The 12310-nt window shown below is 32.4% G+C and overlaps 1 protein-coding gene across 1 annotated transcript in view; it reads right to left on the bottom strand.

Annotated features, from left to right (window-relative positions):
* Tom70 (translocase of outer membrane 70) overlaps window positions 1-11394 on the bottom strand; it is a 49126-nt gene extending 37732 nt beyond the window's left edge. Inside the window, exons 1-3 of the mRNA XM_080162061.1 lie at window positions 11281-11394; window positions 10733-10908; window positions 9927-10041 (exon numbers count right to left, since the gene is read on the bottom strand). Of these exons, the coding sequence (XP_080018187.1) occupies window positions 9927-10041; window positions 10733-10908; window positions 11281-11343 (354 nt within the window). The 5' untranslated portion in view covers window positions 11344-11394. The remainder of the gene's footprint in view (window positions 1-9926; window positions 10042-10732; window positions 10909-11280) is intronic.
* Window positions 11395-12310: the final 916 nt, after the last annotated feature.

The raw sequence follows: 12310 nt of genomic DNA, 5'->3' as shown, positions 1-12310 counted from the left end.
TATTATAATTATATTTTTTTAAAATTTTTGTCAGTTTGAGCCAAACAAAGCGTTTGATAGAAATTTCTTATTTTTTAAAGATATTCCAGGAACGGTTATCAAAAAAAAAAAAAAAAATTCCCTATTGTTCTATTCAATAGGGAATACAAATATATAGAGCACCTTATCGATCTACTACTATTTTTAGGCCTTATAACACACACCTTTACGGGATTTACTAGAAAATGACCTCCCTCTTTAACATAATTTTTATCGTTCAACTACTGTTTTTAACTGAAAACACACAACCTCTACGGATTTTACCCACAATCTACTTTTCCCTTTATTGTTGCCTTCGGCACCTCGGGGCTAAAAAAAACTAGTTTTAATCTTATAATTGTACATTCTATATCCGCAGAAAGCCGTTTATAATACGATACGAGAAATAACTAATCTTATTTTAGTGTGCTATATTTATGTTGGCTTGTCGTCTATAAATTATTAAGTCTTTGTCACTACACTAACAGGGGGCAAACTACTAAGATCTTAAATTGCTATAGGTGGCCTCTAGCTGTAGCACTTTATTGAACACTAGCGGCTACGCCCCTAGAAGCATCTAGGGGCACTTTACCTAAGGTAGGAGGAGGAAAAGTCGACCTCATCCCATTTAAAGTTTGAGTTTGAAAAAGATTTAAAAAATATTTTTTGGGGGGGGAAGGGGGTTAGGACACCCTCCCCCAAAATAGTTTAAAACCTTCCCAGGACCTATAAGAAACTTCACTGTGAAGGAGAACAAAATCGGTTCAGCAGTTAGCGAGATCCTTCAGTACAGACAAAAAACGCTTTTTTAATTGGACTATGAGAGTAGAAACTGTAAAAGGTAAGTTAAAAGATAAAAGGTTATTTATTGTTGTAAGGAAAACATGTATATTGTATAATAAACTATTATATTACAATAAGATTAGAAAAGTTGTTTGCAATGAAACGTTTTCAGTTGAAAACAACAAATCACATGTAATCATTAAAGGCAAAGCTTTTATTAAACAATTACGGTCTGGTCGTTCCGTCCGTAATGAATAGCTGATCTGATCGTTATTTTGGTTATGTTAGAACTGCCATATCAATTTCAAACTTTATATTATGATTCTTGAATTAGTTAGGTACATTGTAGAAATCATAGCAATCATAGAAACGTTACCAAAAAGATTGTATGTCCATTTTAAACATGTTGATCTTTTTAGTTTTGGCATAAATTTTTTTGCGTGATATAATACATAATTGTTCTCTGACCAGGTTGTATAATCAAGTATAAATATGTTGGAATATCTTATATTAAACGTTTTTTAGATTTTGCAAATGCTCTGATAGATTAAATTTGCATACACTCTATATTTATATTTATCAATGAGTGTTTGTCCATATAAGCTCTAAAACGGTTAAATGGCTGGGCAGCCGTTAGACGTTACTTTTCCAATTTTTTGGATGTAGGGAAAAAAGAAAAACTTCCCAATTTTGATCCTGAATTTCGGATTTTTAGTGTCATTTGTGCACAAGATGGTTGCATTACCCCCATTAGTTGAGCTTCGCTTTTATGGATATTGTCCAGCTTATTTTTTTTTTTGTAAAACTTGAGCATATCCGTGTTCCACACCATGTGCATTTAATATCTAAATATGCTAATTTAATCCTTTCAACCATATTCATAAATGAACTATATATTTACGCACAGAGGCCCAGAGCATCCAATAATAACAAGGATCACAACATCCACAAAGTAAAGCTAAGAAAACAAACGTTGGATATTGATATTTACAGCATAATAAAATAACAAATAGTTAAATAGTTTCCTGAATTATACATTAATGTAATTAAAGTTTATTCCATGAAGGGTGGGAACATTCGACTATAAATTACATAAGTATTCACACTTTTTTAACCACGTTGAATAAAAATCTATGCTGTAGAGTTTTGAGTGGTTGGTTCCAAGCTGGTAGTTTTTAAACATTTCAACCAATAATTAAAATCCACAGAAGGGTTATTTCATTTCCCTATTGCAAAAAAAATAATTAAAGCTAGTTTTGGGACATACAAACGGATAGGAAAACATCCTAAATAAAGAAAAGCTTAACTTATAAAAATGTTGGCATTTATGATGAGAATAATTGTATTGTTACTGGAAAAAGAATGAAAAAAAAAGAGGGGGAAAATTGTCACCAACCCTTCTCAAAATTATTTGTGCATCCATTTGTGCAGAGATAAAAGAATATAATTAATTTGTCTTTAAAATTTCTGCAAGAAAATTGTTTTTCGTGCTATAAATATAATGAAGAGAGAAAATGTTACAATTTTTAAATGCAGTCATTTTTTCATATTCTTAAAAATTATCAATTTACTTCAAATGAAAAATTTAAACTAGAAAGTGTTTTAATATAAATTAAACTGGAGAGGGATATCAACATCTCCAGGATTATAGAAACTTGGTAGGAAGGTGGGGGGGGGGGGGGAGTTTTGACACATTTGCGTAAACCTGGCACCTAGGCTTTATCTTTGGACTGAGAGGTTAGGTTATTTTTGATAAACTCATTCTTATATGATGAATTTCACGAAGTTTTAAGATTTTTTGGATAGGCCTCCAGGTTCCGGAGCTCCAGGCCTCCAGGTGGTCTCTGTACAGGTAAAAATGAAAAAAAATTAAGTTACAAATCAACTTATAAAATCAAAATATGCATCTTTTTTCTTGAAATATGTAAATAATATTAAAAAAGATGCATATTTTGTTCTATAAGTTGACCTGTAACTTTAAAAAAAATTTTTTTTTTCATTTTTACCTATACAGAGACCACCTGGAGGCCTGGAGCTCCGGAACCTGGAGGCCTATTCAAAAAATCTTAAAACTTCGTGAAATTCAACATATAAGAATGATTCTATCATTAATAACCTATCCTCTCAGTCCAAAGATAAAGCCTAGGTTCAGGTTTAAACAAATGTGTCAAAACTTCACCCCCCCCCCCCCCCTTTACTTCAAGGCTTAGTCAATTAGCAAAATTCTTTTTATTCCCTTGTTAAACAGTCAAATAAAATATCAAGTTTTAAATATTTTCTTGAATAGAAATATTATCATTTCAATAATTTTCCAGTTCCTTTATCCCGCCAAACAAGGGCTTTTGGTTCAGATCATTTTGTTGGAACAATTGTCAATTTTCTGTGTAACTGGGGGTTTGCAAGAACATGCAGCATAATGCGATTTAATCCCCGCCACCAAATAAGCGCAGTACAACTGTACAATCAGGCATCACAGGACTTTATTTAATATCTACACAAACACACACTCACATACACACACACACAATACACACAAAGCAGCGTCACAGTGCTAGTTTTGGGCAATTAAAACTTAGTAGTCAAATGATTTAATTTTTTTTTTCAAAGGGAAGTTGAAAATGTATAAAAAATATGGCTGGTTGCTCCACTAATTATTATGGGGATATTGCCGTTTGATATTTTGTGAAAAAAAATACCTACCTAATAATGAGGAACATTTATTCATAATTAAAATCTTTAATAAATATTTTCTTTCTTTGTATTTGCATCAACTAATTAAAGAAGCAGATATACATATAATATGAAATTATAATCCCATATGCACAATGTACACTCAAGTGCTGCAAGCTTTTGTCAATTGCTATTCAAAAGTCAAAGTGCACAATCTGAGTGAGATAGCCTCATTAATTCCAATGCATTTACAAAATTAAATGAATAATATAATATATTAAGTAGAAATGAAGCTAATGTTATGTTGAAATGCATACATTTATGAATTAGTTCGTGGATTTTTCTTTTCTTTATAAAAGAGTAAATTACATAATATGATTTGAGAATTTAAGGATTAACCGTAACTTATTTAGTTCAAAGGGTTAAATATCTTTTCTTATCACAATATTTATCTATAATACAAAGTAGCTTGATGTCTGTTCGTCTGTCTATCCGTCCCTTAAGATCTCAGTAACTACTGAACCGATCGGATTCTACTCTTCAGGGTATATAATTATTGGTCCTTTGGTGGTTTTAAGCTATTTTCTTGGGGGGGGGGGACACCCGAAACCCTCCCCATCCCAAAAAAAAACCTCCATTTTTTGTTTATGGGGAAGTTAGTTCACCTACTTATTTTTTTTTAATTACCTTGAGGCTAGGGGCGAAGCCGCTAGTCTATAATGCAAAGTAGAATGATGTCTGTCTGTCTGTCTGTCCGTCCGTTCCTTAAGATCTCGGTAACCACTGAACCGATTGGATTCTACTCTTCAGGGAATATACCTACTTGTCTTGTGGTGGTTTTAGGCTATAATTCTAGGGGGTGGGACACCCCCAACTTCCCCAAAAAATGAAAAATACCCCCCCAACTCCAAAAAAATATTTTTTTTCTTTTTAAAACTAAAATTAAAATAGTGGGGTCGACTAACCCAACCAACAAAATAAAAATTTTTAGGTAGGGTCAAGCGGGGCATTAACCGGTAAGGGGCATTACCGGTAATTTTTTACCCACCTTCAGAAATGACATTTTTCTCCATGTTTTAATCGACTGACAGAAAAAAACATAAAAGCAAATTTGTTCCTTATTAAATTGCCTACAAAAAAGTATAAAATGTGAGAAAAATTTTAAGGGTACTTTTGGGGTCTCAAAGTCGGACGAAAAATTTTTTTTTTCAAAAATTTTTTCACCTATGTGTATAAAGATCGACCTACACAAAAATTGGTAAGACATAGAACTGATCCGTAGAAACCTTTTGAACTAAGAATTGCCCGCTCTTTCCAAATCCGTTGAGAGCTTAAATGTAGAGTTAATATTTTTTTCAAAAATGACCAAAGTTCGCGCGGGGTATTTTTCGGTAACGTCGAAAAAAAAATTCAAATTCGATTTTTAATATCAATTTTCAGGTTTTCTTTGGTAAAATCTAAAATTCAATATGGGCTTTTTAAGAATTAGGCCAAAAAGTGAATAGAACAGATTTTTTTATATAAAAAAATTCAAAGGGATAGTTTCACGAAGTGCATTTAAAAAAAATAGTGAACTGTAATTTTTTTCTATTTTAAATAACGTAGTAGTGCATAATATAAAGTTATTGATTAAAATTAAGAGATTTTACCAGGGATTTTCCTTAAAAAATGAGTTTTTCATTTTTATTTTCAACTTCGTTGCGTTCTATATATGGCAAAAACTTTTTGTCATAAATACAACTTTAGATAGCATTTACTAGTTAATAGAACTTTAAACTTTTTATACAACAAAATACACATAACAACAAAGAATGACTAATAAAATATTCAGTATGGTACTTAGAGTAGTGATCTTTTTATATGTCTTAGTAGAATATATTAGGCATTTGATAGATATGATTGTGATAAAGAATTTTAACATTGACCTGACCAAACTTTTTTTATTTGACAATATCTAAAAGAGTTAGTGATTTGCAACATAAATTACATGAGAATGGTCTTTTTATATATTTATATGTTGTATGGTTAGTTGGTATTTCCGCGTGAGATAATGTGTATATTGTAAGTAAACCGGACGGTTTTCTTTATTTTTTAAAAAAGAATCTATAGAAAACCTGTCCTATAGTGAACCGGACGTTATTTTTTATGTTTTTTAAGTAACTTGTCCCAAGGGGAACCCCTGTTCAATTTTTTTATAACTCTTGTGAAATATGTGGAAAAAGATTATCTAAAATTGGTGTTTTGGCTATACATATTTAGAAAAAAATAGACCATTCTCATGTAATTTATGTGGCAAATCTCTTTAACTTTTTTCAATATTGTCAAATAAAAAAAGTTTGGTCTGGTCAATGTTAAAAATTCTTTAACATATAATCATATCTATCCAATGCCTAATATATTCTACTAAGACATATAAAAGTTCACTACTCTAAGTACCTTAACTCTTTAAATACACTTCATAGAACTATCCCTTTTATTTTGAAAGAAAATTTTTGTGAAAAAAAAATCGAAATTTCTCGTCTTTTAAAAAAAATGATTTTTGACATAGAAGGAATAGTCCGATCTTTATGAAAATTTTTGTGGATAATCCCTATAACCTATACTAATTATGATTATTTATGTTTGACTGGCCGTTTGGCCGTTTTTCATCGATTTTTTTTAGGTTGAAAAGACGTTACCCACAATGCCCCACCATGGGGCATTTATCGGTAATTTCTTTGAGTCCAATTATGACAAACTTCTAAAAGTCCTAGGATAACGTCCTATTAGGACCTAATAGTCCTTTTCGTAAGCTTTCTAATGGTCTTGGTCCCATTTAAAAATATTAATATTTACCCCATTTTTTTCTCAAAAAACCGAAAAAATTACCGGTAATGCCCCGCCTCACCCTATTTTTTTTTCTTTTAAATCTAAAATACGAATTAGGTTGATCAAAAATCTTGGGGCAAAGCACCTAGAGGCTAGGGGCGAAGCCGCTAGTACTAATATATAAAGTGACTAGCGGCTTCGCCCCTAGCCTCTAGGGGCTTTGCCCAAGAGGTGATAAAAAAAAATTATTGCGAGAGACCATAAAGGACCATGGAAACTCCTTCAAAAAAAAAAAAAAAAAAATGGGGGGGGATTTTTTGGTTTTTGGGGGGGTTGGGGGTGTCCCACCCCCCGAGAAAATAGCTTAAAACCACCACAGGACCAATAGGTAGATACCCTGAAGAGTAGAATCCGATCGGTTCAGTGGTTACCGAGATCTTAAGGGACAGACAGACAGACGGACGGACAGACGGTCAGACGGACAGACAGACATCGTTCTACTTTGTATTATAGATAAGTTTTTTGTCTGTAACTAAGAGGTAAATAGAGAGCCGATTGAGCTCTCCATTTTAGTAAAATTTCACAGATCGTGTGGTTGGTGGTGTCTGCCGATTTGTAATAGGCTATACAAGGGGGGGGGGGGGGAGTTTTGACACATTTGCGTAAACCTGGCACCTATACTTTATCTTTGGACTGAGAGGATAGGTTATTAATGATAAAATCATTCTTATGTGTCAAATCCCCCCCCCTTATTTGTTGAGTTAAAAGGCCAAGTTTTGGGCTATTTGGTAAAAATGTTCCCCAACCACCAGCGTTTCGGAGCCGGAGCCGGGAGCCAGGGGAGTCCAAGCTTTTTTTTGGGGAGGGTAAAAATTTTTTAAGGGGGTGGGGGTAATTCGTTTTTTGGGGGGTAAAATGGCGCGCGAAAATTTTACCCCGGGGGTAAAATTTGCTTGGGGGGGGGGGGTAATTACCCCCCCTGAAATCTGTTGGCAGGGGTAAATTTAGTTTACCCCCCCAAAAAATTTAACCCCGGGGTAAAAATTTTGGGGGGGGGGTAATTAAAATTTTATTAAATATATAGTATTAAAAATGCGCGCGAAGCGCGCAAAAATTTTTTTTATTAGAGATTTTTTATTTTGGGGGGTTATTTACTAGGGTTGGGCCGGATATCCGGCCATTTTCAATATCCGGCCGGATACCGGATATTAAAACTATTCGGCCGGATATCCGGCTATAACTTTTTTTATATTTTACACCAAAAATCTCTGCTTTTTAAAATTTTAAATGGCTATAATTTTCTTATTATTGAAGCTAGAAGAACATTTCTTGAATATGTTTATCTTTATGTAAATTTTATATATGAAATCTCAAAAGTTTATTGATAAATTTTTTTTTCCTACTTTAATATCTGGTAATTTAGCCATTTATCCGTCCGGATATCCGGTAATTTGGCCGGATAACCGGATATTTGCCGGATATCCGGCCGGATACCGGATATCCGGCATTTGAAATCAGCCGGATATCCGGTATCCGGCCAAAAAAGTATCCGGCCCAACCCTAGTATTTACCCCCCCAAAATTGTTAAGGGGGGGTAAATACCCCCTCCTAAATGGTTGAGGGGGTGCCTACGGCACCCACAGGGTAGGGGTAAATTTTAAATGGGGGGGGGGTAATCGCCCCATTACCCCCCCCCTTGGACGCCTATGCCGGGAGCAGCAACTTTTTTGGTGGAGCCGGAGCCGTATTTTTCGTTAAAAACGGCTTCGGCTACAGATTAGCTAAAAATGATTTTTTAAAAGTAATATTATAATTTGGCAACGGTCTATTTCCATATAACAAACTGAAAAACTATTGTTACTTAACAAATAGACACACATCCTTCTACTTTTATATAGCTTTAATCAAATAAAAGCAAAATATTTTATATTATTTATTTTATTTTACAAATTCAAATTCAATTCAACGGCTCCGAAACGCTGGTGGTTGGGGAATATTTTAATAGAAGTAGATTCAATAGTGGGAAATGTTCGAATAAAATTAATGTAAGACGATTGTTTCCAGAAGAGGCTCAATAGTAGAAATATAAAAAGTTTGTATAAAAAAACCCAGCAAGTATTAGATATAAATTATGGCCAAAATTATTACCTACTTTTGTTAAAAAAATAAACATTCTTCATCTAGGAAAAATGCATAGACTGAAGAGGGTGCTATGTTCACCATAATACACTGTGAAGTGAAGAAAATTACCTATCTTGTTTCATTACCATAAATTTTCATAACTTTATAAATATTGAAATTTGGCAGGTAAATAGATTATTGAATTTGCAATTTTTGTCCTAATCTGTAGAATTGCTGCGCTACTAATAATATTAATGTCAAAGGGGGGAGGCGGATGTGCCACTTTATGAAACCAAAAGTAGCCCATAAAAGAGTTACAGCTCTAAATTTCGGCACAGCAGTTGCTTTTGTAAAGAACAGTATAAAACTGTGAAGAAACGGCGGCGGAACAGCCGCTCCCGCTGAAAATAGCCTTTTCCAGCCGAATTTTTTTTGCCTTTTTTTGCCAAATTAGACAGTTCTCAATCAACTTAGATAAAAAAAATTCTCATACAAATTACCATTATTTTCACGTGTAAAAAAAATGCAAGTGTAAAATTAAAGTGTTAAGTGAAAATATAAGGGAATTTTTTATAAAAAAAAGTTTTTCTCAGAAGATTGAATCTTATAGCTGTAACTCTTTTATGGGCTGAGATCATGCGCGTTATAATTTTCGTTTCAAAAAGTGCAGGGTGGGGAAAAACCCAGGGTTTTTTAAAAAAGCCCAACCCAACCCTTAAAAACCCTTAAAACCCTGGGTTTTTATGGGTTTTTTAGGGTTTTATTGAGTTTTTTCCTTTAGGAGTCAAATACATTTGATATATTGATGAAATATTAATGTTTATGTTGTTGTAGGTAAAAGGTAAGCAAGATTTCACAATAAACAAGATAGATAATGAAGAAAGCTGGCATTCCGATTTATTATAAACCCTTATTAGCAATGGTGCACAAAATATTCTATTAAGAGGGAGGGGAGGTTAAAAGCTTCAAAACATGGAACCTACTCCTCTATTCTTAAGCTGTCAACACCCCCCCCCCCCCTCCCAGAAATTATTAAGGTCTTTTTACATCCCCTTAATAAAACCCTCTGCACGCCACTGTAACTATTTCCTTTCATAAATTGTTATGTTTTAGTTTAAAAAATCAATTATAATTATGTAATTTACACAATTTATATATCATCAATTTAGTAGCAAAGCGTTTTCTGAAATTAAGTTTTGAGAGAAAGTAATTTCATAAACATTTAAACAATAAGTAGAGTATCATTTATATAATTACTTCATATTTTTTTATGTTTTTTAGGGAAAATTTGCTTTAAAATGTTATTAGATCCTAGTCTTTGTGTAAATAGAGGTTTAATTTGTAAATTTTAATGTGAAATTTCAATGTTTTTTCAAAAACCCAAAAATCCTTGGGTTTTTTAAAAAACCCTGGGTGGGTTTTTTTGGGTGGGTTTTTTGTATGCCCACCCTGAAAAAGTGGCACATCCGCCTCCCCCCATTTTCAGCAAAATGAAAATCCAACTAATTCAAGTTGTATCATAATACCTCTAGAGCTTGGGAGAGCATTGAGATTCTTTTGTTAAGGCCTTCTTCGTCTCCGCCCAACTTTGCAGCCAGCTTTTTCAATACCTTGGCCTGGCGGTCAAGTGCCTTTGCATACCTCAAATAAAATGTAAATTTCAAAAATTTTCCAGGAGAACAGACCACAACCCATCCATTATATAGAGAGTTGGCGATACCTAAACGTTAATTATCTAAATGCCTTATTTGTTTGGAGAACATATAAAAGCGTAACTCCCAACACCTTAAAAGTAAAGTTTTTTTGCAAATGTTTTTCTCTCTATTTGGGGTTTTGGATCCTACTCCATGAACTTGCCAAATACAAATTTTGTGATTCCAATAAAAAGTAATCGGTTCTGCGGTTACACACAGAAATATTAGCCATCCCACTAAAATTGAAACATCCTGAAAAGAACCCGACCTAACCATATACCAAATAGTAAATACATATCCTTGCGGAGAATTATCCTGTTTTTTCTTCGCTCGAAATATATTATAACCCATTTCCGATTCTAATTATTATTTCGTTTTGGTACTTACAAAGTTTGTCTGAACCTCCCAATTTCTTTTTATGTCCTTTATTCAATGCTTGTAGGTACAAATACAATATAATATTAGGAATGTAATATGCTCTGCTTATAAATGTACAGAATAGCTCTCCTTTTTTATTTTAAATGTGACATTCATTTTACTACTTTTGTTTATATAACCATTGTTAAATTGAAACTTAATTTCGTTAGGTAAGGTAACAAAGTTGTTAATAAAAAGACTAAAAAACCATTTACATCTACCTATTGTTATTTTTAATAGAAAGATTGCAATCTTCGAGGGCAAGATCCAACTTTTCCAGACGTTCATTAGCAGCAGCCCTGTTCTGGTACATAACAGCCAGCTCACTCATTCTGTGGGGTGGACAAGCCGAGATTGCTTCGTTGTACTTCAGTATGGCACCCTCGAAATTGTTGGCCTAAAATATGAGTTTGAATAATAACGCTTTTAATAAACAAACAAAATATATCCTGTAATCCTAAAAATATAAAGGTATTGCGAATTCTAAATAACAAGGTACTTTTCTGTCTAAGCTTTAGAACATCACTATCTTATTCAACTTTTTGTTCCTGAAAGAGCATTAAACATTTACTTATAACATTAAATACTAATAATTACAGAAAGAAGAAGAAATTGTACAAATCTACATAATTAAACTTAAAATTTAGGGATAACAAGCTTAAGAAAAACTTTAGAAATAAAAATTTTTCTTTGGTGGGGCTCTATATATATCGGATGTCATATGAAGAAGACACCGTATTAAAACTATAGATCTTTGTATATTTCAGACCTTAAACAATTCATTGCCCTCCTTCTTGAAGGTCAGGGCCTCCTCAAGCTTATCTTCTGGCATTCTCAATTCTGAAACAACAAATCAATGTCAGTATATAATATTCAATTATTTATTTATTTTCAAATTTTGTGTAAAATAATGTATTTAAATCAAAATTGTATTAAAACTAAGTATTATATCTTTTTAAAATAATCTTATTCGCTTAGATTATCGGCGCGCGCGTTATCTAATTTGTAAATTAAATCGTAATTACTTAAAATCCAACAAACATTTAATCTATGTGTTTTTTTGTGGAATGTATAGATAACTTTTTTAACTAATTTTGTCTTAAATGGATAAAAAAAAGAAATTCTTTTGATCTTTAGTTTTTTTCGGCCTCGATTTAGCACTTCCTTCCATTCCATGCACCCAATTAACAAGCAGACGAATAATTTTTTCCTTGTTTTGATAAACAGCTGATTAATAACCTAAAATTAATATAGTGGACAAAATATTCTTTGTATATATTTCCCCACAATTTTGTTGTGTAAATTAAAGGGAAAAAGTAAATAGAGAATATTATGGAAAACTTAAGAGAAGCAAAATTAAATGTCGTCGTTTTTAGGATAATGATTTATAGGCTTTTTTTAGATTTTTATACGTTAATTTGGATAATATTTGAGAAAATATAGGCTATAGATTAATAATAAAAATAAAATATTTATATGATAGTCTTTTATTTTACTTTTTATTCAATTGCGACCTTGTTTTTATAAAACAAAAAATTGGAAGGGGGGAGGAAAGCCGGGTGTTCACAGGGTAGTTAACTTTTTAAGTATATTTCGTATTTTTTAAATTAAGAATTATTATATTTCTAATAATTTTAATACATCATATTTTCAAAAATATTGTTACTTTTTGAAAGAAGATTTTTCGAAAATAAAAGTTAGATAATTATTGTCCTCTTGGTGATGTCATAGCAAAATCAAAATGAATTGCAGAAAAGTTGTCAACCCTGTGAAAGGTTTATTTTCAAAATGGCCGACAC

This window comes from Acartia tonsa, chromosome 5 (genome assembly GCF_053477335.1).
Source record: "Acartia tonsa isolate MP-2025a chromosome 5, ASM5347733v1, whole genome shotgun sequence".
Taxonomy (NCBI): Eukaryota; Metazoa; Arthropoda; class Copepoda; order Calanoida; family Acartiidae; genus Acartia; species Acartia tonsa.
The sequence above is the reverse complement of the archived record's forward strand: the minus strand, read 5'-3'. Positions and strand labels throughout refer to the sequence as shown.